The sequence below is a fragment of the Neopelma chrysocephalum genome, unplaced genomic scaffold (genome assembly GCF_003984885.1).
Source record: "Neopelma chrysocephalum unplaced genomic scaffold, ASM398488v2 Primary Assembly neopelma1_26, whole genome shotgun sequence".
NCBI lineage: Eukaryota > Metazoa > Chordata > Aves > Passeriformes > Pipridae > Neopelma > Neopelma chrysocephalum.
In genome coordinates this window covers 9,972,067-9,999,604 of record NW_020897695.1, presented here as the reverse complement: position 1 = coordinate 9,999,604, position 27,538 = coordinate 9,972,067, and the positions used below count along the sequence as shown (strand labels likewise).

The following is a 27,538-nucleotide window of genomic DNA, read 5'->3' as shown; positions in this document are numbered from 1 at the left end:
GTCAACTACTTCTGTCAAAAATTCAATTCTAATACATGTTTATTTGTTGCATCTTGCTCTCAGTTTCATGCAGAGCATGCTGCTTTCACATGATAAATATATTTTTCTAATTTTCTAAACTTTACAAATTTGATTAGGAAATTTGAGTCTTCTTTCATGCTAATCAGTAATACTGTCTGTCATTTTCAATTAAATGTGTTTTGCTTTATAGTTTTTACTTCATTCTATAATTAATAAAACCTCACTGTTATATTGTTATATATTCTTTGAACAGAAGGTGCATTTATCTTAGTCATTAAGAATGTGGTTTATTTACTTATTTATATTTACTTCTTTACATTAAACTGTTCTGTACCCCAGTTTTTCCTCTCATAGCTAGATTTCTGCTTTAAATGGGTACCAAGCTTGAATGTGTAATTTTCATGGATTTTAAGTGATTACAGTTGTTGAAATGCTAAAGAGGCTGCTGGCTTGTCCAAAACCATGTAGAAGAACCTGAACCTATTTATAAAATTTAGTCCACAATTATTAAGTAACTTTCCATTTTTAGTGTAGTACCTTACGTGTTTTAAATTTCTTATCACTATTAGTCTTAGATAACAGAAAAATGTTATCAAATTTGATTCAGAGATATGTAGTTCCACTATATAATAATTCTAAAACTTTGTTGATTTGAAAATAGTTGCTTCTTCTTTGTCTCCTCAATTTTCAATTTACTGGAGTTATAGAAGTATATTTTCTTGTTTTTTCACTCACTAGTTTGAAATAGACTTACTGCATTTTTCTCCATGCTATTTTTTTTACCAGTGATTTGTTAAACAACCTATAGTCAAGAGGAATTTTACTCCTCTGGGAATAAAGAGGGAACAAGATGGAACTTGGATATAGTGATACTGGAAAGAAAAATATTCTTCTTTACTTAAGTATTAGGATTTTTTTTGCCATGGTAATGTTGGTGTTAACTGTTAACAAAGAAGTGTTAATTCTTGCCATAGTCAATCATGTAAACAGCATGCAGTATTCTGGTGTTGCAGGCCGTTAAATTAATGAGATGGGAAAGGAAAAGTTAAGTTGTAATAAACTCTATTTTGGGTAGAAATCAGCCAAACCTGCTACTTTTCTCTGACCTTTTGACACAGAAAGCCCTGTTTGATTGTGTCATCCTTGACTGTTTCTTCTGCTTTGTGCTGTTTCAGGTTATCACCTTTAAACTTGAAATTTAGTAGCCCAAGTTGGTGGTGTTGATGGTGGAAGAAACCACATCCTACTCACCTCTTAAGCTTTGTGTAGACTACTGCTGAGTAAAATGCAGAAAGATTCAGTAAACCGATGTCTTTCTACTGTTCCTCTTAAAAAAATAGAAGGAAAAAAAAAGATAATGAAAAGGGTAAAAGGGTATTTCCATTTCACTTAAGCATCCATCCATCCTGTGTTGACTGTAGAGTGTTCCTGTAGAGCATTACTGTAAAAGTTTTATTTTTAAAATTGACACTTTGCTGTAAATTTGATATGTTTTCCTCATACCCAGTTATGAATACCTGATGCTCTTTTTCACTCCTCCTTTTTTGCCCATTCTTAGTATTTCTATAACAATTGAAAGGGCTGAGTGAGTTGCAAAGTAACATAGTTAAGTGTTTTTATGTGATGAGATTTATGTGAGACCTGAGAAAAGTGAGCCTTATGTTGCTTATATTTAGATTTCAACACGTTGGCAATTTTCAGTTCTTTTGCTTGCACAGTACTTCAAAAATGCTTTATACAGAAACAAGAGGGGAGAGTCTGAGCTGTCTCTCCATTATCTTACCCTTATTTTTTCTGTTAGTGTAAGATTCGCTTAATTTGGAGCTAGCTCAAATTGATGGGTACTTATAGGTGCCTTGCCAGCTGGATGACCTTGAAAATCCCAATGCCATTTCTCTTGGTGCTGGGCAGAAACAGTACCAAGTTCTCTGCATTAATTTATTTTTCTTTCCTTAGTTATAAATAGCTGAAATTAATTCTGAGAGTCAGGAGAGGAGAGGGTTAGGGTTTTTGAGAGATCAACTTGATTCTAATAAGATTTAAGGGTAAAGGGTAAAGCTTGAAGTGCTTTACCAGTGAGTTCACTCAGTGTTTAAGCTTTTTAAGGTTTTGAGGTTGTTCCCTAGCTAAAATCTTGGTAGTTTGCAATATTGGCTGCAAAAATTCAGTCAAAAATATTACATATGCTTATCTTCTGAGAGCAAGACAGAAACAGATAGACAGCTCTGTTGCTCATGCATTCAGTTACTTTCCTGTAATCCTTTGTGAGTTATTGTGCAATTGTTGTATACCCTGAGCTCTGGCTTTCCTACTGATGAAGTTTTTAAGTCCAAATAATTCTTCACGACAGGAAAATCTGTTCTCTGCACTTCTGTCACTCTAGTGCATGGCTTTTGGTCTATACTGGGAGTTTTGGTTACTGTACTAACTTCAGAATTCTTAGTTCAAAGCTGAATTTATATTCAGCACTGTAGAAAGGTCTCTGCGTGTCCTGTCTCAGTGGATCAGTGATTTTTGACAAATCATCAGGTAGCAAATGGTATTGCTTTCATTTATTCCAACTTAGGGGAGTTCTATTGCTTTTTTTGCAACCTGTTTGGAAAACATTTTTTGGTTTGCTGTTTTGCCACACAGGTTTTCCACAAATTATGACAGCTAGCTCTGCAACGGTGGTGTATGTGGGAAGGTGCCTCTGTCAAATGATTTCAGGCTTAATACATCTTGTAAGCCATGCATTCATATAACTCTAATGTAAGTAAGTTGCAAACTTGAAAAGTGAGAGAATAAGCTCCATTTCTGTACATTTATATCTCCTAGACAGAGTTATAAGCAAATTCTGATGAACATCGTGATATGGTAGAGCTTCCATTTTTTAAATCCAGATTACAAACCAGAAATCAGAGAGATTGTTCATCTGTTTGAGTACATGCCTCAGTGTTAAAATAGATGTTTCAATTCTTCAATATTATCTAAGCTTTTGTGAGCTTTTTGTGGAGTATATCAAATTTGTAACTGGCTACAGATCCATCAGTTGTCTTGCATGTAATCAATTCTCACCAAGCTAAATAGGGTTAATGTAGCTGATGGAATGGTACTACCCAACTTACCTATTTGCCTCATTCTTCATCGGGTTTGACCTAATTAGTGGAGGTGGATGGGTGGGTCAGGTTCGCTATGCCTCTGCCTCCACTTGATTCTCAGTTCTTTTGAAAGTTACCCTCAGGCAATTCAAGCTGTGCTGTGACAACAAGTTCTTGATTCAAATTAACAAATTAACATTCAAGCAGCTAAGGAAAAGCAGTGTTATCCTTAGGTACATTTAACACAATATTCAATTATTCTTTTCTCATTAGATGTGTAAATATAGTAATAACTATTTGTTTCTAATTATTTTTTTATTATTTCTTTTTATCCTTTCTTATGCATGCAATGAGAGGCACAGAACACTTGCTCCAACGAACCAACGTGTTAGGTCTTGCCTGCTGGTTTAGCCCTTGTGCATAGTGGTTGCAGCTCCAGGTTGTTCAGATGTTTGTGTCCCTTTTGTTTGCATCATTTATTACTGTATTTGGTCATCAGCATAGGCTGCTGATGGTCTCCACTAATCTTCTAGTCCCACATTAATCACCTAGACTTTCTCTGTGTCTGAGGTCATTTGGTGGGTGTCTCTGGGGCTTTCCCTTACCTTCTGGTCTCCTTCCTGAGATATGTTGCGAGGAGTGGGGAGTTCTGTTGGCAAAGAGAGTGACTTCTTTGAATGCCTGGCAGGCCAGCAGGCCCCCCACCTGCTGGCCTCTGATTTTTCCAGCCTCTGGTACTCTAGACTTTTTCAGGTGGCTGTGAAAACTGTAACTGACCTCAAATAGAAGACGGAGGAAGCATCCTATGCAATGCTTAGCCCTACTGGTTATTGTTTATCTTATCATGGATGTGCATGCTGGTTTATGTTACTACATGGCCACAAATACATGGGTTAAATTCCACTAGTTATGTGCCTTGGTAATTTGATGTGTAACACCCATAGGTACAATTGGTGTAAAAATGATAAAAATTTGGGCTGTCAGTTGCCAGATTTATTTCACACTTTTTGATATAGCAAGCAGCTAAGCCCAGTAGTTCTCTTAACTCCTCAAAATACAAGATTCTGCTGTTGGCTTTTCTTTTTGTAAAAAGACTGATGGGAACAGAGTGTCAGGGAAGTGGTGGGTGATGAGAGTAGAGTGGGGTCTGTCTCTTCTGGCAGTTGGTAGCTCACTTACAATGTGAAACTGCTGCTGAAATCTTTAGTTTTCTTTCGTAACTCATCTCCATTGCTGGTGAACACACTATCCTGAAAGATCCATTGCTTCTTTTTTGACATTATATAGTACTTACAGCTTTATATAACAGAAATAAAAATGATAGACCATGTAAGCAATTGGTGTTCTTGTGTGCATTTAGAAGACACATTTAGCACAGATGTAGAAAAGAAATGATACGACTGTAGTCTTCCAAAGCTATCAGAAGAATGATTTAAATAGATGATATAGTTGCTTATTCTCCATATGTCTCCAAATTTCTAGCAATGTGGTAAATCATTTTTTGAAAGATGGAAACAAAGGATTAAGTCTTGAATACTTCAAAACTAAATATTTTCTTTCTAAAATAATGTTTCTAGAAAGTGCTTGTTTTTTTGACAGAAAGCCTTCATCATTGCTCTTTTAGTTCAGGAAGTAAAAAATGACAGAATTGCAAACATAGTTTTAATTCTAAATATTTCACCTTGCTGACTATGTTTGTCAAACTATACATGTACTCAATGTTTCTTCTGAATTAAAATCTCAGTATTTGTAAAAAGTACTTGTAACTAACAAAAGAAAGAGTGGGCATCTGTGTTACAGCTTTCCCATTCTGTGACAATTTTCTAAATAATTTCCCTGAGTATCCAGGTGCCTCCCCAAGACTGGGAAATATAACTCTGGGACTGTGAAATGTAAATGACATTTTTATTTCACTGTGGCCATATCTCTGCACTGTTTTCATATTGACATGTTGCAGCTTTACATTTCTATAAATAAAACCTTTAAAGTATTCTCTTTGTTAAATCAGTGGTTTTGCTGAGAGGAAGCAGTTCATATAGTTTCAGCTTAGGGAAAATAGTGACTGGGCTTTTTGCTTCTGACCTAAGAGTTAAGAATGAAAATGCATAGTTGAGCACATAACTAACAGAAAGTTTGACTCAGAAGAGTGGTGGTCTAGCTGTTGTTTAATAATTTATCAGAGTAATTCATAGCATTGGACACAATAAGTGTTATTGTTAAACTCAGATATCACGGTTACTTGGGTATGAAATTACTTTTGGCTTGTCCTAGCTTTAACCTCTTAAAAACCTTACTTTTAAATAAATGCATAGTTTAATGTGGAAGCAAAACACTAGGATGCCTATTCCTGTAAGAAGCTAAATTCCTTGATTTCTTAGATTGCATGAGGACATGGCGTGGAAGGACATACAATCATCCCTTCCCAGTCCCTCAATTATAATGATTATAACAATTCCCATGGTCCCTCATTATAACGAATCCCATGGTCTGGTGGGTCAGGAATGTTATTTACAGGACAGCCAGACCTTAGAGTGGAGGAGTAAAGAATACTGAATAGCAGTGGGCATAGGTGATTGGATGATTCATCCTTTTTGGTCAGGTGTCATTTGGGTTGGGGGTTTTTTATGTCCCCTAATACATTTGTATGAATCTGAACAGTGCTTCTCACAGTTGCACTGTGCATCCCCAGAAAACCTTGCATGTGGTATCATAAATTAGTATCTATGCAGCTGGAGTATGTCTGCCCCTTAAAATGTGGGAAGATCCTCCGGATAAAGAACTAGGGGGAGCAGATCTTTAATTTATTATTGGTGCGTTGTGCACTCTGAAAAACTGGACATTAGTAACCTAATAGTCTTTTAACATTAGTTGTTGTATAACTAGTACTCGCAGTATTCAGTCCTGAAAATTCTGTAACTTATTGGAAAGCAGTTCAGTGTAGGAAGAGTGCTAGAGAAGGCTGATTGTGAGTTTGGTGACCTATCATCTTGCCTGTGAGGAATGGTCTGGGGTCCTGCCTTAGCAGCCTTTGCACTGATAGTGTGAGCCACTTCAAAACCAGGTGTGACATGGAAAAAGAATATTCTGTGGTAAAAACAAGGGATAAATTAGCACCCAGTAAAAGCTGTACCAAATTGCTGTGTCCTTTGCGGCACTGTAGGTGAGGCAGTGCTGCTAGCTGAGTCATTCCCCCTGCTCTCATGGTCAAGCTAGCGCTACCAAGATAGTAACTCACAGCTGGAAAAGCAGCTTCTGTTGCGGGAATTGCAGGTTTGTTTTCCTCTGGGACTTTGTTTCTAAGTTTGTAATTAAGGTCCTAGATTTTTGCTTTGCTAGGATAGACCTGCTTATTTTTCACTTTTTAAATTTAGTATATTAATCAGTTCAGGTTAGGCTGGCGAGCACGCAGTTCATTGCTTTTTTTGGAAGTAATAGGTTCATGTAAGGTAATGGGTGTGCAGGCAGACTTCCAAAGGAACTTAAGAGGAGGCTGGAAACTCCGGTGATTATGTTATGTATCCTGACAGGCTCGTCAGGTTGGCATGAGGGCTGATGTCTCCGGATCAGCATACTCTGATAAGAGCACACAGTGGAAAAATTGCACAATGTTTGAAGAATACCTCTAATCGTGATGCCACTTTATAAAAGTCAGGAGAAAGAGAATTCCCTCCCACTGCACTCTCCTGTTCTTCATAGCATGTGTTTTACATGGGTTCTCTTATGAGGAGCAGCAAAAGAAATGTCTTCAAAGCATCAAATGGTGCCAAAAATTACCATGTTGCTCAAGACATTTTTATTCTGTGTTGCTGTTGTAGGTTAGGATGGTTATTCAGCTGGCTTCCTGCCTGGTGTCCCACATCGCTGCTACACCTTAAAGAGGCTGAGGACAAAATGCTAAAATGTAAGTCTTTGGTTTTTAATAAGTTTCATAAATTCACATATAATCAAAGAAGTTTTTCAATATGGCTTTTACACTGTGATGAAATAAACAGGTCTAAAAGTACATTTTCATTGTTCCCTTATGAAGATATTTGATTAGAGATTCTCTCCTTTGAAAGGGAGCTCCTATTTAAAACAGTGGTTTCCATAGAGTGTACTTCGTATTTTACCAGGCGTGTCTAGCAACATCATTTTTCCCCACTTTTTTCTTCAGGTATTGCAAGCATATACAATAAACGATACGTGTATATATCTAATGGAAATAAAATATGGACACTGACATTCTCTCCAGACCTTTCAAATAAAACTCCACTTGTTCTCCTGCATGGGTTTGGAGGAGGTGTTGGACTGTGGGCTCTCAACTTTGAAGATCTCTGTGAGAACAGGACCGTTCATGCTTTCGACCTCTTGGGATTTGGACGTAGCAGTAGACCACACTTTGACACTGATGCTCGGGAAGCAGAAAATCAGTTTGTGGAATCCATAGAAGAATGGAGAAAGGAGGTGGGATTAGAAAAAATGATTTTACTTGGACACAACCTAGGTGGATTCCTGGCTGCTGCTTACTCATTAAAATACCCATCAAGGTATGTGAAAATAAAGGAATGAAGGAATTCCTTTTCTGTATTTGACTAATGATTTTAACATAGATTTTACTTTATCAGGCTCTTTATAGATTATGCTGATCTAAAGCAACTTGATACTGAATTCTAAGCATTAAAAATAAAAAGTACTAATTGTGTGGTTTGTTTCCAGGTGAATAGAAATAGGTAGATCTGGGAAGCACGATTTTCTGTGTACTTGTCTGTTTGCTTTTGTTCAGTACCCCTTTGCCCTGTTAAAAATGGCAATGAATGTATTTACTGGTGAATGATTTGTGACATCTGTGATTAAACATTGTTTTGTAAAGGGAAAATAGGCCTGTTTCTGCCAAACTTCCCACTATTACGGATAACACTGAAACTTCCGAATGTTGTTCCCCCAGGTAATTTATGCCTATACACTAGCAGTCAGCCTGGTGCCAGCACGATAATATAAAAATTATTTTAGAGACTGTTTGATTTAAATTGTCTTATGCCATTCATATTTCTCCTTTGCAAAACAACCCAACTGCAGCAGTTCTCTAATTGTATTTCATCAGCATTTTCTGCACCACGTCATGGCCAACAGTTAATACATTTTTTTCCCCTTTAAAGTAGTAATTTGTCTCTTTTATATAGTCTGGTTATATATCCCCTGGTGAGCTAGGATCCCACCAACTGAGGTAATTCCATATTAAAAAAGGACAACATACCTTATTCTTTTATATTTGTGTCAAGTTTTATAATTTCTTTGTTTCTTATTTGGATATTTTTGATATAATTTCATACATCATTTTTTCCTAAAACACTTCCTCTTTTTCTAAGTGGACAACAGTTAGCACAAGTGGCTAGAAATGACGTGTGAAAGTAGATGTCTAAATCCAGAATTGCAATGAAGAAATGCAATCTTCTGCTTTAGGGATGTAAATCTGTTATCCTTTTAGGCATAAAACAACTTTTAGATAGCTGTAGTTAGTTTTTCGTAGAGATCACCTACAAGTTCCTCACCTCTTTTTTCAAAGAATCTATAAATGGCACTGTCCTATCCTTGTGGGATGGAATGTTGTTTCTCCCCTCTGCTGACTTACATCGAAAGTGATGCTTTGTTTTCTTACCTCACTGTGTTTAAGTTGGGGTTAATTAATTTGGGGGGGTTCCAGTTTGTGCTCTCACATTACTAATGTTTCTCTGAATTAAACTGGCACCATCAAATTGGCAAATTTGATCTTAAGACAGCATTGAATCAAGTGATAAATATAGCACAGCTTTCAGCCAGATTATCTAACAATGCATTAGAGGCTTAAGGGATTCTGGATACATATTGTTAGGAAAGTAGATCTGTTTCTCCAAGCATAGATGTCCGTTAATTTGCTACACTGTACCAGAGTTGTTCATAGAAAATCTGAGGTTACTAATTCAGAAAGAGTCCCATTTAGAATATTCCCAAGTGGTGGTGGGCCATGATTTTCAAATATTGCAACTCGTGGACTGTTACTTTTAGAGTGATTCTCGTGGTCAACTTCCCGTTGTCCTGAGTTATGTTTTTAGGCTTGATTACCAAAAGGAGAAATGCCAAGTAGGAAGGAAATTGTTAAGAAAGGAAACATGAAAAAAGCTTAATCTATTTTTATTCATGTGTTTACTGTGCTGTATGTAATGCCATAGTTTGTGCACAGAATGTGTTGCTGTCCTGAATGGCTCCTCGTTGCTTGCACTCCTTTGCCTCTAATCGCTCCTGCTTCATTTGTACAGTTAGATTATACCCTGTCCTCTCTTAATGCTGTTGTTTGCTGCAGGGTGCAAATACACTAATAGCTGAGCCAACAGCCAAGAAACATCTTTGTGAGGTTAATCCTTTCCAACCCTTCATTCCAAGCACAGGTTTCTGGTTTCCCAACTGCTTATAGTCCAAAAATAGCCTTTGGAATCACTTCTGACACCTTTTAGGTACTAGGAACTTTTCCTTGTTAATATCTAATCTCATGGTTTTGAAAGAGAAGGAAGTCATGAAGAAGAAAGTAAAGATCATAGAACCATAGACTCATTAGGTTAGAAAAGACCTTTAAGATCATCTAGTCCAACCATTAACCCAGCACTGCCAAGTCCACTAAACTGTGTCCCTAAGCACAACATCTACACATCTTGTAAATACCTCCAGAGACAGGGACTCAACCACTTCCTTGGGCATGGTATCATAGAATGATTTGGGTTGAAAGGGACGTTATCGCCTAGTTCCAACCCCCCTACCGTGGGCAGGGACACCTCCCACTAGACCAGGTTGAACCAGCCTGTTCCAATGCTTGGCAGCCTTTTCGGTGAAGAAGTTTTTCCTAAAATCCAATCTAAACCTCCTGTCACACAACTTGAGGCCATTCCCTCATGTCCTATCACTTGATATGTGAGACAAGAGATCAACCCCCACCTTGCTACAACCTCCTGACAGGTAGTTGTAGAGAGCAATAATGATGAAGCTTCCATGGAAAATCACCTTAAATGTGCAAAACTATAGTTGAGTCACTTTTTTTCAGAAATCATCAGTACTTAGGACAATTAGAGTGAGTGTTACAGGATTAAACAGAAATGGATGATTCTAATCTACCAAGATGAAATTGAGTTTTTGCTTGAGGGGAACCCACAGCATGGGTGACCAATGAAGTGACCAATAGTTGCATGTGCTGGAGACTCCTACTGTGCTCTCTGCACTGATATTCCTTTGAGTAATAATTTTACAAGTTGTCTCTGACATTTCTTTCATAACCTAAAGTCAATGAATTTAGAAAACATCTGCTAGTTTTGCCCTGCCTCTCTCAGTTCAAATTTTACTTTGATAAAATGATTTTTCAGTTAAATTGTGTCTCTTCTTTGAACAGAGATCTTAGACTTCTAGCAACTTTACTTAAATGAAATAGGTGCAGTTATCCTCTTTTCTCTCAAGTTAAACTGCTCCTGCAAATAATAGTGACTGAGCACGTAGATTAGGCTATTTTTAAAAATAGAAATAAGACTATCCTTTTTCTCAAATTTATGTGACTGAGTATCTATTGAATACTGACTCTCTCTTTGTGACATGTGCTTCCAAGTTTCTGGTGTTTGTACACATGATTAGGTGCAATTCACTTTCTAATTAGTAATTGAAATCAAAACCATTGATAAATCAGAAACTGGGTAATAAGCCACTATGATTGAAGTGACTAAAGCACGTTGTATGTATGTATCTGTAAAACAGATAGCATGTTTTTGTCATACTCGGTTGAAGAAAAGCTGCTGTACTCTAACCCTCTTTACCTTTTTTTTGCCAACAGGGTCAAGCATCTTATCTTAGTGGAGCCATGGGGTTTTCCAGAGAGGCCTGACAATGCTGAACACGAAAGACCAATTCCAATCTGGATCAAAGCACTAGGAGCTATATTGAGTCCATTTAATCCATTAGCTGGGCTAAGAATAGCAGGACCCTTTGGTGAGTTTTAGATACTCTTAAGTACCATTTCTGTTTTGGTTAAACATAAACGTGGGGCAGATAGCACATTATGATAAGCTTTCTAGCAGGTCTGTATCACCCACAGAGGAAAGACTTGGAGAAAGGTGGGAGTGGTTGAGGAAGGTTTGAACTCTTTAGGACAAGAGGGCAAGCTCTTGCTATTAGAAATACTAATACAGTAGTTTACGGCAAGCTACAGTATGTGACTGTAGGCTCCAGTTACAGTGAGCCAGATTATGTGGACATCTGTTGGGGAACCCTGACAGAGAGGCATGAATGTGAAAAGGTTTTTTCTGATTGCCTCTGGTCACAGTGCGTTTAGTTTCCCTTCTCACTGCAGTTTGATGGGCAAACAGGATTTCCAGATTCTGTTAACATTAGACAAACTCATTTGTCTTTTGTTCTGAGTTTAGAGAAGTTAAATTGAAACTGGGTTCTTTCTATTAGTCATTTTCTTATTACTGTAGCAAATCTTGTGGGCCTCATTGATGTCCTGCATTACAGTGGCAGTCTATGCTTCATATTTCTGTTTCTTCAACAGCACTGATGAGATGTTAGGTAAACTCTGTATACCCTAATAATAGGACTAGGTAGGAATAACTGAAAATACTGTGGTATTAGTCTATCTGAGGAGTGGGGAGAAGGGCATAATAAAGTCTTAAAGTCATCATATGTATTCCTTCTAGAGGAAAAAGAGTTTATCTGTCTGCTGCTCTGTGTGCTACAGAAGTATCTGCTGGAGAGGCTTGGAAAAAGATATCCTTCTGGTCCCTTCTGAGTTATAATTAACTCACCTCTTCATCATTTTTTAGTAATCAGTCTGAAGATAAACTAGTGAGATTCCTAGGCTTTGCTTACATTTAAACCACATCTGTTTCCTAAATCTCTTTCTATAGAATATATATTTTATTATACTGATCTGGTTTTTTCTTGTCAGGAATGTGACAAAATTAGCTTGTCAGACAAGCAACGTAGTTTGTACAAACAGATTTTTTTTTTAAAGTAAAATGCTATTTTGGCTAACAAAACAACCTGAAGCATATTGAGTGATAAGCACTGATTTAATGCCTTTTATCCAATAACATATGCTTGCATAAATCAATCCATGTGGAAGAGTTCAAAGCTGAAATTTGTCTCCCTTAGCAGTAAGTGCACTCAAAACCATGCTGCAGAAACAGACACTGTCTTGGCAAGATGTCCCCACTGTCCTGCGAGGTAGGCATCAGACCCAACCTCGTGAAAGCACTGAACCAAATACAGCTTTCCTTCTACATGCAAATGTGGTTAAGCTGCTGGGCAAGCGTAGTTGTTTGAACCTCACTATAAAGCCAATTGATCTTGTTCAAAGGTATGAGTTAAGCACTTAAATGTGAGCCAAGTTCGTTGGGATATCTCAATGGTATCACGTTGACCAATCAGACCCGCAGGCGAATAATTAACACTGGGAGAGAAACAGAATCCAGAGATATTTTTTAATTTGAGTGGTTTCCAGATAGAGGATTTGCATATTTTCCTTCACTTAACTGGAATGGTCACCCAGGAGGCTCACAGTATAGGGGGTTTGGTGCTTAGGTTGGATTTGTGAATTCCATTCCTAGAGCTGGACACATAAAAATTTCTCAGGACAACGGAAATGTCACGGTGACCACACCCTTTTTGTGGAACCTGCTGTCTTCCATGTTAGTATTTCTTACAGCATTTTCATAGACACTGTGGAAAAGCAGCCAGAGAAGAGTGTCTTCAAATAAACATTACAAGCATGAATCAGTGTGATTTCATTCCAAAATTTTTTCCAAGGTGCCTTAAATCCTTGTTTCATTCTCCCCTGTAAATTCCCAGAGAAGAACTGTTTTGCAATTGGACCCACAGACAAAACACTTCTTATCAAAATGGAAAGTGAATTCTAAAATTTGCTAACACTTATGCCATGACCTCCATGCTGATAGCAGGGGAAGATACAGAGTTAGTCTCTTTCTTCCAGGTACTCTTATTCCAAGCCAACTGTATAATTTGTGTTCAAAAAAGCCAAACACAGAGAAGAATAAGTCCAGCAATTGAACTCTCTGCAGGGAAAATAGAGCAGAGAGAATTGCAGGATTTTACAAAATCTTCATTGTTTGAGAGCTAAATCACTGTTTCATAAGGGAATTATTTTCTCTTGTACTGTATTAGTTTTCTAAATCTGTTTAAAGCGTGCATAAGGGCGTGTTGCAATATCTAATCTCAAGATTACAAAAGCATAGATCACCATGACAAGGTCTACGTAAATAGTACCAGGCCTTTGGCCAGAGGTGGGAGGGAAGGAGTGACATCATCATAATTAACAACAATATGAAGTTCCTGCCATCTGGAAAAGGGGAAACGTAACCATGAATGGTCACACATAGTTGTGCACAGTGGCTCAATGTCCAAGTGGAGGCCAGTGATGAGTGGTGTTCCTCAGGGATCAGTATTGGGATCAGCGCTGTTCAGAGTCTTCATCAGCACTGTGGGCAGGCAGATTGTGTGCCCCCTCAGAAGTTTGCCGATGACACCACCAGGCTGTGCACTCAGTCAATGCACCATAGGGAAGGGATGCAATCCAGAGAGACCGGGACAGGCGTGAGAGGTGGGCCCATGCGAACCTCATGAAGTACAACAAGGCCAAGCACAAGGGCCTGCGCTTGGGTCGTGGCAATGCCAAGGACCAGTACAGGCTAGACAGAGAATGGATTGAGAGCAGCCCTGAGGAGAAAGCCCTGAGGGGTGCTAGTTGATGAGAAGCTCAAAATGACCCAACAATGTGAGCTCACAGCCCAGAAAGCCAGATGCATCCTGGGCTGTATCAAAAGCAGTGTGGCCAGCAGGTCAAGGGAGGTGGTTCTCCCTCTCTGCTCTGTTCATGTGAGACCCCATCTGGAGTGCTGCATCCAGCTCTGGGGCCCTCAGCATATGAAGGACGTGGACCTGCTGGAGTGAGTCTAGAGGAGGGACATGAACTGGAGCACCTCTGCGGTGACAGCAGGCTGAGAGAGCTGGAGTTGTTCAGCCTGGAGAACAGAAGGCTTTGGAGAGACCTCGTAGGAGCATTCCAGTACCTACAGGGGGCCTAAAAGAGAGCTGGAGAGGGACTTTTTACAAGGGCATGTAGTGATAGGACAAGGGGTAATGGGTTAAAACTGAAAGAGGTAGGTTTAGATCAGATATTAGGGATGAATAGTATTCTTAGACTAAAATTAGCCTTGTGCTGAGGCTCTTGTCCCAAAGATCCATCTGGCCAACTAGAAGACACTTCCTCCTTAAAGAAGTGTTTCAGAAAAGAAGCTTAAATTTAGAAGGCCTGAACTGGCCCCTGAAACGACCCACTTCTCTACTTTGGCTGTTAAGAGAGCATGAGGACAATAGTTTTCAACATTAAATCTCTTAATTTAGACCAGTACTTGTGCCTTATGTCAAGATTTCTACACCTGTTTTTCACCACAGACTTCTGTTTTTTCAACTAAACACTAGTTAAATGAACTAGCTTCAGAAGCAGACTGTTCTGTAATAGGAGGGGACAGACTTAAAGAAAAACAGCCCAGATTTTTCAGCAGTGCCTTCTGGTTCTGAAAGGTGTGATGCATTTGGCCCACTCAGTGCTGCCAGAGCAAGGAGAAGGTATTGGCAGCATGTGAGACTAAACTGATGACAGTTTCTTCTGTTGCTGCAGTGACCTTTCTCAAACATGCCCTGTATATATTCAGCAGGGGGTGCAGCATAAAATCCTTAAGAGTACTTATATTTCATTCCTGTTTGGTGTAATGCCATCGTGTTTTCCTGAGACATGCTAGTTCTAAAATGAAATACTGGTTTAGAAGTCATTGAGCTTAGCCACGAGTTTCAAGGGGACATGTTTTGAGGATTGTAATGAAAAGTATTAAGCAATCTGATAAAGTCATCTATACTCATTTCTTCTCTAATAGTGTTTTCTGTTTTAACAGGGTTAAGCCTTGTTCAGCGTTTAAGACCAGATTTCAAGCGAAAATATTCATCGATGTTTGATGATAACACTGTGGCTGAATATATCTATCACTGCAATGTACAGTCACCCAGGTGAGTATGAGTTTCCCAGTGTGTGTTTTGAAGTCTGTCGTGCATTTACTGAGTGCCTGCTACTCCCTCCAATGGCCATGGCAGCAGTGTGCATGCTATTTTATTTTTAATTGTAGCATTTATTTTATTGAACAAAAAGATAGCATTGCACTTTTTCTGAATTCCAGAAACTGATAAAGAAACTAGTAAAAACTATCCTATATCTGTATTTCCTGTTAACTTGTGTTAATTCTGTGAGAGTTTGGGCACTAATTTAATTAAAAAATTGTTACAGTAGTTTAATCTGTAAAGAATTTCTTTAAAAATTTTTAAAATAAGGCATTTCATTCTTTTACACTCAGTCCTGTAAAAACATGGGGTCTTTCTGTTGAAAATTACATGTAAACCTTGAAAATTTATATTTCTTAATTGTGAAAAATCCCAGCCTTGTGTACTCTGTGCTAGCAAAAGGCACAGATACCCCAATTTAGATAAAAAGCAGATCCAATGAAAATTGAATTGTTTTTGCCTTTTTGAATGGCTTGAAGTGGTGAAACAGCTTTCAAGAACATGACTATTCCTTACGGATGGGCAAAAAGGCCGATGCTGCAACGGATTTCACAAATGGATCAAGACATTCCTATCACTGTGGTCTATGGAGCACGTTCGTGTATCGATGGTAATTCTGGCAGTACTATCCAGTCTCTGAGACCAAACTCATATGTGAAGACAATAGTAAGTAGACTTTTAAAGCACTTGTTTGTTTATTGTGTGGACTTAAGTCATATCTATGTGGCCAGGTTGGATGGGGCTCTGAGCATCCTGGTCTAGTGGGAGGTCTCCCCGCACATGGTATCAGGGTTGGAACGAGATGATCTTTAAGGTCCCTTCCAACTCAAACTGTCCTGTGATTCTGTGTTTTTTATATCAACTGTGGAAATGCTGTCCCTTTGTTTTAGAGCCTGGGGTAATAACTTCTGTTTTCTGTAACAGGAAGAGAGAAAACACATTGTAGATCAGAGAAAACCTAAACAAAAGTGTTGAGTTCCCAAAGTAAGAACAACTTACTGTAGCACTACAAGCCAAACTAGATCTTTGAACAAGGTCATTCTTTATTTTGTTCTACAGTGTGCTAGTACAAGTAGGTTTTGTAGTCACAGGTTTTGTCCACAGCAGTCATAATATCTGCATATATGTGTAACATAGGAGGGAGGCTCTCATAAACTCTTTTCATCTGTCTATATAATGCTTTTATTTTTTTAGTAAGAGTGGTTTGTACCTGGTGCTTAGGTTCTTGTAAGCATCTTTCTCTAAGTCATTAAAAAATACTTAGTGTTTTCTTCCTAGCTAATGTATTTTTGTTTAGAAAAATATTAAAACGTGTGTACCTGCAACTTGATGGGAATGTGCACTCTGCATTTTTTTTTTATTTCTATAAAACCAAATTAATTTAAAAGTACTCTTCACACATTTTCACATCAGTCAGCTGTGATAATTGAATATGCATGTATGTTACAATGCTGTGAGGTGATAAAATGTTTGAACACACCAGCTGTCATCTTACTGATGTCTAGAACTATCTGGACAGAAGTGACAATATGCAATGTTGATAGTATGCTATAACAGCTCATTCAAATAAAATTTTATAACTTGATACAGTTGACATCAGAGCTAAAACTCAGAGAATAAGACATTGTTATTGAACTGTTTATGTATATTAAAGAGCACAGATAAATTTCATAAATGTTAACATTTGGATTGAAAGTGTCACTTAACTGCTTAACCAGAAAGTCATTTTTAAAAAGTATACAATATATTGCTGGGATAAGCATATACTGTTCAGGCAGATTTTTTCCATTCTGGCCAATGGCTTTTAGAAAGGACTGTGGACAACTTTATTGTATTCCACATTAAAATTTTGTCAAGCCACATACATATTCTAAAAGGTAAATTGGAGTGGTAAAAATTGCAGGGACACTCAAAAAACCATAGGGTGGAAAGGGCTCTAATGAGACCAAGACATGGACTGGCAGTGCCATGCTTGGTAAAATGCACAGAAGTTCTGGGGGTTTATTATGTGTGTTTATTTCTAATTAATTTTTAATTTGAGTTTCTGGGTTTTTTTAACACAATTACATAGCTATACATTTATGGGATTCAGTTAGAGACTTAGAGTGTTTTAAGGAGGGAAGGGGAAAAAATAGATTTAAATACATATTAGTCTTGGATCAACTGTAAAATGGAAAGAAAAATAGGTGAAGTATCTTTGCTGTACACTATGGTGATGGCTTCGTAGCAGTTTTACAGAGAATAACAAATTATAGAAATAATGCTTTCTTAAATCCTTACTTTTGTTACATAGTTGCTGTGAAATAATCTAGTTCACAGATGTGGGGGTTTCCTCCCAAATATTGCATCATTTGGATTTTACTTGTCTCTGTTTAACATAGTAGTCATTAATTTGGAGGGTTGAAATCTGCTTCCACAAGTCTAGAAAATCCCCAACAGTTTAAGCTTCTGAGTTCTTAATCATTTATCCCAGTACCTTCTTTAGTCTCTTCTGTATCACTTTTGTGATACGAAAATCCAAATGGCTTGATGCTCTCTCTAACGCAAACACTTGCAGGATTAATGAGCAACCTGGCAGAACTATTTGAGTGGAAAGCAAAGGGAATGCAGATGCATCAGAAGTTTGATATTGCAAAGCGTGTTCTTCTAAGTTTGCTTTGCGGTGACTTGCGCCCACTTGAATGGTGGGGTTTTTTTAACGAGGTGTGCAATTTAATAAGCAGTAATTTTACCCTCTTTTCCTGTGCAGCAAAGTTCCTTCACAGGGGAAAGAAGATTTTTGTCTTCCTTATGTTCAGAGTCTTTTTTTAGGCTGTATGATGCCAGCTCCTAGGTAATGCGTAAAAGTCAGGTTCTTCACCTTATCCCAGTATTTATTAATTTGTTTATTACATTTTTGTGAATCTGACCTGTTTCTTCACCTTTGTCCTCTAGGCTATCCTTGGTGCAGGTCATTATGTGTATGCTGATCAACCTGAAGACTTCAATCAGAAAGTGAAAGATATCTGTGATTCTGTGGACTGACTGTCTTCTGTTCTTTAGAAAGTCATACCGTAGATAGCATTTAATGGCAATACTTTAGGAAATCACTAAAGAATGCGGAGCTAATGGGACAGGCTCTGTTTGCACACTGTTTCTTCTAAGAAGCTATTTGCACACTTAAACCACTGAGTGCCTATTTGGGGGGGAATGAAGAAGTTTGAAGCTAACTTTGTACAGTTTTTTTGAGATTATTGACCTGTTAGATACAAAATTACGTGTAACTTTTGAAACTGGAATTTTCTTCAAAATTTTGAAATTTGCACGTGTCGAACTCTCTAAAAATGCTGAACTCTCCAACAGAGAGAACTGTATCAACGCAGATACAATGTACAAAATGCAATTTGGTTTCTTTATGAATGTTCATATTTTTTAGTTGATGTTTCATAGCAAGATTATGAAAACGCATATGTATTTTATTTTGAGAACCCAGAACTTCATATATGTTGTTTTAAGAGAGCGGAGTTTTTTATTCAGTTGGAGTGATAACAGCTTATGAAGCTGATTTTGCAAGAGGGATGGGGCCAAAATAACAAGCAGTGTCTGTCACTGAAGTATGTCTCTTAGTTTGCAAGAAATTGAAGCTCAATATTAGGAAATCTGTCTTCTGTTGAATTTTATTTCCATTTATCTCAAGGCATCCTTTTTCATCTGTGCAACTTTTACGGAAGACTCAGTTTATAAGAGTCAATGATGATAAGAATCACCAGCGCTCATGCTTCCATAAATATTTCGATGTGTAGATTTCAGTGATTGAAAATGCAGAAGATGGCTTATTAGTTACTCCATCTATTTTTAACACTTTACTGCAAGATTTGTTACTAGTCTAAACCTAACAGTTGTAGATAAGCTGATAAGATTTTGATTAGGGCTAGGAAATGGCCACTTGGAGAGTGAGCATATTTCCTATTTCCTTTGGTAGAAAACCTAGTCTACTTTTTAGTAAATTCGGGCTGAAGGAGAGGCAGAGGGAGAATATTGATGTTCTCTAATTGGGAACTAGAACAGGGTAGTGTATTTTATTCAACATGCAGCCTCCTTGTAGGAAGGATTATTACTGGAATGAACAATACCACTGTAACGAATTATAATTACATGTTTTGGAGATTCTTTACATATTTTAATTGAGTGTTTCAATATCAGAGGTAGTCCAGTCTCTGCATCTTTTTGAATTGTAGTTTGACGTTAGTTGTTCACATGCCTAGTAAGTTATATTAAGGAAAATACTTTGTCACTTTAAAGCCAAATTATGTGGTGGTTTGTTTTTTAACAAGTTTACATAAAACTATTGATCTGTTTTTGAATATTAAATTAACTGCAGAAGAGTTCTTGATACTTTTATGTAGAGAGAATTTGAATTAATGATAGCACCGTGTTAAAGCTTGAATGGAATTCTCTGCATTTTTTTCTCAGATTAAGGAATTGTTGCATATATTTATGGTGTGGAAGGCAAAGATACCTAAAATATTCAGGAAATACTCTGATTATGTTCCCAGCCAAACATAATCTCTCTTTCTAAAGGAGATATTTATCTATATGGTGCTATGTAAACATCAAACAGTTTTTGTGACTGCCTTGACTGGTAGCATTTAATATCTAGCAAGCTAAAGATTTTAATTAAAATGAAGTATTTATTTAAATTACTTTTTCAGTCAGCAGATGCCAGATTTATAAAATGAAATTTTGGGTTATTTGCAAAAATCTTGAGTTGAAAATGGAAAATCCAAATTATCTATTCCATTTTTTAATATAAGCTATAAATTATCAATCATGCCACCATTTAGGTGGATGCCTTCAGCATGTTGGTTTTTTTCACCCTTATCAGTGTCTTATTTTTTATTTATCAACTTAAACACCTGTTTTAATTGTGTGTAAAAACCTAATGCACAAAATAAATTTTGAGTCTCCTCCAAATAATCAAAGGTGAAACAAACTTGGTATTTTTGGATAGCACTTACTGATGGGAATTCTAGATTCCACGTCAAAAATTGGAAGTAGGGATAAAACTCGCACACCGCATGTGAATATTGTTTTAAATATCCCTTGCTTTTTCAGCTTATTGTACTAATAAGACTTATTGCTTATGTTTTGCACAATAAATCTTAAATGTTATATTTGATTAATGTTAAGACAAAATATTGCTTTTGTAAAAATTATGTGCAATTAAGTCCTGGAAATCAAGAGTTATTAACAAGTTGAGCTAAACCATCCAAATACATTAAAAATATGGTAATGTTTATTTTCAAATGTCTCAATGTTCTTAGGTTTACATTTATTTAACTGAAACTGGTGAGCGCTTGTCAACAAGTAGCTGCAAGCTCAGAATGTTGATTGTATGTACAAGGAAAATGATTCTTGGTATTCTTCCAGGCAGTATTAAATGCTGCTTTGAAGGTCAAAATGGAATTCTGAATATCCTATTGCTTGCAGCATAGCCTGATCAAATTACCGGAATAAATGTCATAGGAGGTGCTGAACAGAAAAGGAATGGCACATACTGAAAATACTTGGGAGCTACACCTTTTGTGAGCAATTACTGTCTAGGAATAATCTCAGTTTCCCTAGAAGTTCTATTTCAGTGCAATGACCAGTTGCTTCAATGTACTGTGGTGAGCACTGAACTCTGATGGTGCTATTTTTATTACAGCACTATAAAATAAGACAAGAATTACAGGCATGAAGGCACCCAAAGATCTATCCCGTTCTAGCATCAAAATGAAGATAGCTGTGTACCAGAGGCTAGAGCATAACAAAAAGAATCCAAAATATTAACAGAAATGCAAGATTAACAGCCTAAGCCTCCAGGACATGCTCTTCTTCCTGAAGTTGTTGTGATAAAATTTATTTAAAGTAACTTAGTAATATTTTGTTTGCATGGCTGAGTTCATCTTGTTACTTATTGAACCCTGCCAGATTAGATTTTAGTTCTGAAAAACTGATTTTCAGAGAACTTACCGATAAGACTCTATAATAAAACATTCACAACCATCACAAGGAAGTCCCTGTTTGTATCTGATTGTGAAATGGAAATGGAAAACATGAATTCATATATGTTGAGCTTGGAAAAATGGGTCCAAACAAGAGAAATGTCGTCATCTGGTTTCACACGGATTAAATCAATGCTGGCATTTCTTTTAAATAGTTATCTTTTTAAGGTTAGAGCACAATACTAATAATGCCAAGGTCGTGAGTTTGATCGCCATAGGGGCCATTCACTTACAAGTTGGACTCCATGATCCTTGTGGGTACCCTCCAACCCAGAATATTCCATGATTCTGTGAAGGTTCCTACAACTATTTGTTCTGAACTGATGTGCCAGTCTCTGTCTGAAATGCTCTCTGTGATCCGCATTGTGGTTCCTCAAATTCCCAGCCCTTCCAGATCACAGTTACTCAGCTTTTTCACTGGGGTTAAAACAAGATTGAATAGAATAAAAGCATCTGGAGTTAATGTATGGCCAGACATATTCAGGAATGCCTGTTTTGCATTCATTCAGATGTGAATCTCCGGAAGCCTAAGGCTAATAGTCAGCTGCTGTTTAAACGGGTAATTTCTTAGGGGCTCCTCCCTAATCTGTCGTTTTGTTGGGTTCTTTCACATTGGCCAGGTCACCATCAACCTATCCTGCAATGTTTAAGCATGGCAGCGCACTAATGTTGCCAGAAGCCTTTATCTGAGGATTTATGTTTTGTAGGAAACACAAGTGAAACTTGTGAAAGGGTGAGGCACTAAAGGTAACTGGAGAGAGACACATTTTAGTGTGATTGGTAAGATCGGAACAGGGCACAGGTGTGTGCTGCAACTGCTTTCTGGTGTTAGTGGCAGTAGATGAAAATGGGTGGAGCCTTCAGGTTTTCAGACAGGTGATGGACAGACCAGTGTATAGAACAGAGACACATAACTGGAATGACAGTGTACACCACAAGAAACAGTGTGAGCTGGAAAGAAACAAGGCAGCTGAAAACAGCAAAATTCAGCTGAAAAGTGGACATGTGGGAATGTTCAAGAGCCAGTTCAGCTCTGGATGAGGATAAGGGAAATGGCAAGGGAAGAGTTTGAGGTGCCTGGTGTGCAGAGTAACAGTTTACCAGGGCAAGGAAGATGCCTTGCAGCACCAACTAGAGGGAAGTCTGGCTGGAGAGCTTGGATCTATGCTATATGGGGCACTGTAAAATTTTGGTATCCCTCCTTTGACTAAGGCTTGTCCTCTGAATGCAAGTGTAATTTCCCAAGCTGGACACTGTTAACTCAAGACTTGTACTCGGATGGGAAACATTTAAAGAATGCCTGCCTCCTACCGCGCTCAAGAAATCATGAGAAACTATTCTCACAAATCAAAAGTGAGCTGATAACAAAACATGAGGTAGGGGGTCACTTGACTGCCTGAAGTAAGGTGAAAAATCCCAATGTACAACAAGGCTTGTCACTAAAGATCATAAATTCATCTTTTACAAGAGGAGTAGAGGGCCCTGGCTCTGTTCCAGTTTGCCTTGTTGCCTTGTGATCACAGAGATATCCTACCTCAAGGGTTGGACGTGGCCAGGAGAATGTAGAAGTATAAAATCTGGAAATATTTGCCACATACATTTTAAAAATAAGAAACACAAGTAGCAAGAATGTACTACACTGAACCTAAGACATTTTTAGATATGTACATAATTTGCATTAGTAATTAGCAAGATGAAAGGGGTGACAACACTACAAGTTAGGTGTTTACTTGCATTTTATGCTTCACTTGTAGAGGAAGGCTAGCAAACTGAAACAGCTAGTTTTGGAAAGCAGGGCAAGGGCTGTGAAGCGGAGTGTGACCCAAAATATATGCTAAGAAGTAGATGTGCTTTGAAAATGAACTACTGCAAAATAGGATATCCATATATTTACAGGTCTATTTCTGCACTCTTGCATTCACCTACTTGATGTGTAAATGACTGGAGCTGTCTGTGGAGCAAGGTGTGGCTATCACTTCCTTTGTAGCATATTTAAATGCTTGCCTGATATCCAGCTGCCTTTCTGCTTTGACTTTTATTTTAAAATACTTGCATTCACTCAGAGCTCAAACCTAAAATGGAGGCTAAACAGCTCAGTGGATAGAAATCCCCCAGCTAGAGAACACCTCTGAAAAGGAGATTATCGCTCATGTCTCCCCGACATTCATGTTCTCCTCAGGGCCTGCCATCTCCCTCAGCTTGTCCTACTGGACACTGAGCCCCTGTGTTCACCCATGCACCGGTGGCCAGATTTGCCTCATGAGTACCCCCAGTAGATGCTTTGATGAGTACAGGGTTAAGGAAAATAACCATTCTGCAGACACAGGACGGAAGACTCCAGTAGTGGGGTCATGCATGGGGGAAGAAGGACCAGCACCAGGATGATTCCTGAGAGTGGTGGGATGGGGAACTCCATCCAGCCCTTGGCCCTGGTTTGTTTCCAGGCTTGCAGGGCCTGAGCACTGTGATGCTCTCAGTTCTGCTTGCTGCACACCCCTAACTCATAATTTAGTTCCCTACATCTAGTTGCCTGAGCTGCAGGATGAAACCTTTGAGCCTCCTGAGCATCTTAAATACCTCTACCCAAGCATTCTGCCAGCAGTTAGTCTGCTCGCAGCTGAAGCCTTTGAGAATACATGGCTGTTTCCACAAAGGAAATTTGCAGGTTAATAGTGGGTGCAGGCAAGACACAGAGAAAAGCGAGGAGCTAACCTGCCAGCTGGCTCATCCCCTAGCACTGACTCCTTCTAACTTTCAGCCCCCCTCCATGCCCTGCAAGAGGCCTGGCCATGCAGGAAGGTCTCCCAGTTGGGATTCTACAACAAATTGTAGAATCACAGAATAGGTTGGGTTGTGAGAACCCTCTAAGATCATCTGGTTCAACCCTCAAAGACCCATACAACCCAACTTACCTTCATGGAGATCTCCCATACTGCAGCCCCCATTCCAGTGGGTATGGGAATACTGCAAAAGCAGGGGCATTGCTGGGACATTGTGCATCACCCTGAAACAGCTTCCAGGCTGTGTGGCACCTGCCATGGTTGCTGCCAGCAAAGCCTGAGTTGGTACCTACTGTGAGTTAGTCATGCCTTGTTCACAGAAAACAAGAATTCAGGTGTGTCACAGAGGCAGCTGTCACCAAAATGTTGCATAAACTATTTTGCTTTATTTGAATACTGGCAGATTTCAACAGCAGTTTGGGAGACAGCAACTATTAACCATACAGTAGTGTTTGCCTATTGTAGAATGGCTATAGATTTGTTTTATGAGGGTTCTAAAAATAGTTTTTGCTAAAATGATGAAGGGTTAGTGACAAAATGCATTTATTTTTATCCCAGCAATATCTGGAAACAGATGAAAATCCAGCCAAGTGAAGGAATCCAACCTCTCATCAAATCACATCTTTGATTAGTAGGCAAATTATTACAACGGGATTTCCCCTGGCTCCTTCAGCACAAGCGAGTTCCCAGCTGGGGCTGCACATTCCCGCCACTCCAGTATCTCCATGCCTGCACTGTCAGCCGCGCGGAGCAGGGATGGCAGGAGCAGGGAGGGAAGAGGAGACTCTCGCCTCCTATCTTCCATCAGTTGGGAAGCCGAGGCTCTTGCCTCCCTTTCTTCATCAATTCTGCGCAGACCCCACTAGAGGGGAGATGGCGCTCCCAAACCGCCCCAGCACTTCCTGCGGGCTTCTGCTTCTGCACAGCGCTGCTTTTAGGGAAAGAGCTGCATTGCAATTTCTTCTTCCACACCTGGTAGATTGATACCTATAGGTGTGGGGCAGGGATGAAATAGGTATTTCATCCATTTGATTCACTCCTTTCATACAGCAAAGGGCAGGTCGTGGAAGAGGTGAGCGTGATGTGGTCCCATTAACGTAGACCTCTGTAGTAGTGCATCACTGTTTTATTTATCCTAATGTCTTTTCACAAGGCAGAAATGAAATCCGTACAGAAAGATTAGGCATTGGAAAGAGGAGGGGGAGTGCAAATGAACCTCCTCTATTATTATATATGAACCTCCTCTATTAGACCAGCCCCAGAATGAGAATAAATGTTGATAAGAGGAAAAAATAACTGCGACAGAATTATTAAATAAGGGGCAACTTTTAAAGTGGCTCCAGTCTGGCTTCTAATTTTGTTCCTGTAATTTGATTGTGGGTTTAAATGGGACTGCTTAGACATTAGCTACTTGATCTGCAAGCAGCAGCAGGTAAGCAGTGCAGAAGTATGCGCTGGGGCACGGCCCTGGGCATGCTCTGCCAGGGCTGAGTGGGTGCTGCACCCAGCCAGCCTGCTGAGAGGGACCGAGGGCACGGGAGAAGCTCCCTTCCTTCCAGTGATTCCCTCATGTCCAAGGATCGAGACCCCCAGAGATGGGGAGACGGCTCAGGGATGGGCCGAGTGGGACATGGCATGTGAGCGTATATCCCACAGGGATCCCTCAGCCTGCACCAGCCTCACCTCTCACTCTGGAAGATGGAGCAGCACCTGGCTGGCCATGCCCTAGGGAAAGTGGTGGCAGCTTTGCTGCTGCTTAGCCAGGTCTCTGCAGAAAATACTGTAGTAGGCACTCACAGTGGTAACAGAATTGGAGTTAGAAGGAAACAACACTGTAGGAAACAAGGGCAGAATTCACTATCGAGATAATATTGACCCTTTAGTAAAAAGCAGTATAAATACAGCTACAGAACGTGGTGTAACTTGTACCAGCACAAAGGTACCTCAAGCCTCCATTGCAGCCTGCCGCCACTGCATGTCACTGTTAGGACAGAGGTCTGTGCAGCTCTGGTGGGGGCAGACCCTGCTATCCCCCAGGTGGGATCATCCCATGGACATGGGCTGCGGGAACCCGACACCCAAGGCCTATTACCCCAGGGGAAGACCAGTCAAAAGGCTTAGTGTGCCCTGCAAAAACAGGTTATGAGTTGCCTGAGCTACACATTTCGTTAAAAGAGTGGGGCTTTTTCTGAGGCAGACACCAAATAGCACCTGGCGTGGATAACTGGGGACAGGGGATTAGGATGTGCCCCCCCCGGATATTCCCACTCAGCGCAGTTTCTCACTGGGGAAACAGGCTGCACCAGCTGCTGCTGAGGGAAAGGGATGGTTCACCATACCTTACTGGTGGGGCTGGTGACCATGGGAGATGGAATGAGGTGTGACTGCTTCCATCACCTCAGGTCTCCCACTCAGGATGGTGACAACCAGATTTGGCCCTACTATGACTGGAGCATGGGACTGATTGGAATGCCAAAGGGTGCTGGGATAAGCCTGTGAGGCTGAAAGTACACCCCACAGTTTAGGGGATTATGGCCATGGCCAAGCCCACATAGGCATTGTGCTTCTGGTTGTGACTGCTGGGCACCCTCCTTCCCAGTCTGTGTGCTGATGGTGCAAGAGATGACACCTTGGCCCCTGCCATTGTCCTTGTCTGCATCTCTCTTTCTGATTGGAGCTGGGAATGTGGTGACAGACCACATAAAGGATGATGTGTCTGCCTCAAAAACACCTATTACAGAACATGATTCACAGTTCAAGGGGAAAACTCTGTGCTGGGCATCAGTCATCAGGGGACATAGGTGTCAGTAAAGGAGAGGCTCTTGCTCTCTGTGTGCCTCACTCACATGTGCTTCTGGACATCTAACAACGCTCTGGAAGCAGGGATTTGTGCTAAGGGGGCAAGGAGAAATACCAGCAGCTACATCACCTCTTTTGATGGGACGTACAGAAGGAGAGGTGATGACATTGTTCCATCCAGGAGTGCACTTATGACGCAGACTTACGGTGGCCAGCAGTGTCACCATATGGAAAATCATGTTTCATCTACTCAATGCCTATATTTGTCACCATGCATGCCAGCTCCAGATAAACAAAAGCATTATAGTGTCCCAGTGGCATTTGAGAAGATTGCATGGGAGATGTCCATGACATCCTATCAGTCCTTTGACCGACCATCTCAGCACCTATAACATTGTCTCCTTGTCCTGCTGCAATCCCTGTCCTCCATGGTCTGTCACCAGCAAACCAAAGCGTACAACCCAGACTGTGGCCATGTCACATCTCTCTGTTGCTCCTGAGGGATCAAGGTTGGGACAGGAGCAATTTGGCAGCCCAGAAGTTGCTGCACTACTGAATTTCTTACAGCATCTTTCAGGCTGAAATGCTTTAAGAAATGCTGGGACATTTAAGCATCTTTCAGGCCGAGATGCTGTAAGATACTCAACTGCCTGGCAGGCCCCCCCTGCACACATGCACAGGCTGTTTGTCTCAACAGGATATTAAAAAGAAGAGG

General features: G+C 39.6%; 1 protein-coding gene across 1 annotated transcript in view; it reads left to right on the top strand.

Annotated features, from left to right (window-relative positions):
• The window catches only part of ABHD5 (abhydrolase domain containing 5), a 29,672-nt gene extending 8,421 nt beyond the window's left edge, over nucleotides 1-21,251 (top strand). The window contains exons 2-7 of the mRNA XM_027675476.1: nucleotides 6,917-7,002; nucleotides 7,255-7,627; nucleotides 10,924-11,078; nucleotides 15,059-15,170; nucleotides 15,698-15,884; nucleotides 18,153-21,251. Coding sequence (XP_027531277.1) covers nucleotides 6,917-7,002; nucleotides 7,255-7,627; nucleotides 10,924-11,078; nucleotides 15,059-15,170; nucleotides 15,698-15,884; nucleotides 18,153-18,242 — 1,003 coding nt within the window. The 3' untranslated portion in view covers nucleotides 18,243-21,251. The remainder of the gene's footprint in view (nucleotides 1-6,916; nucleotides 7,003-7,254; nucleotides 7,628-10,923; nucleotides 11,079-15,058; nucleotides 15,171-15,697; nucleotides 15,885-18,152) is intronic.
• The last annotated feature ends 6,287 nt before the right edge of the window (nucleotides 21,252-27,538 follow it).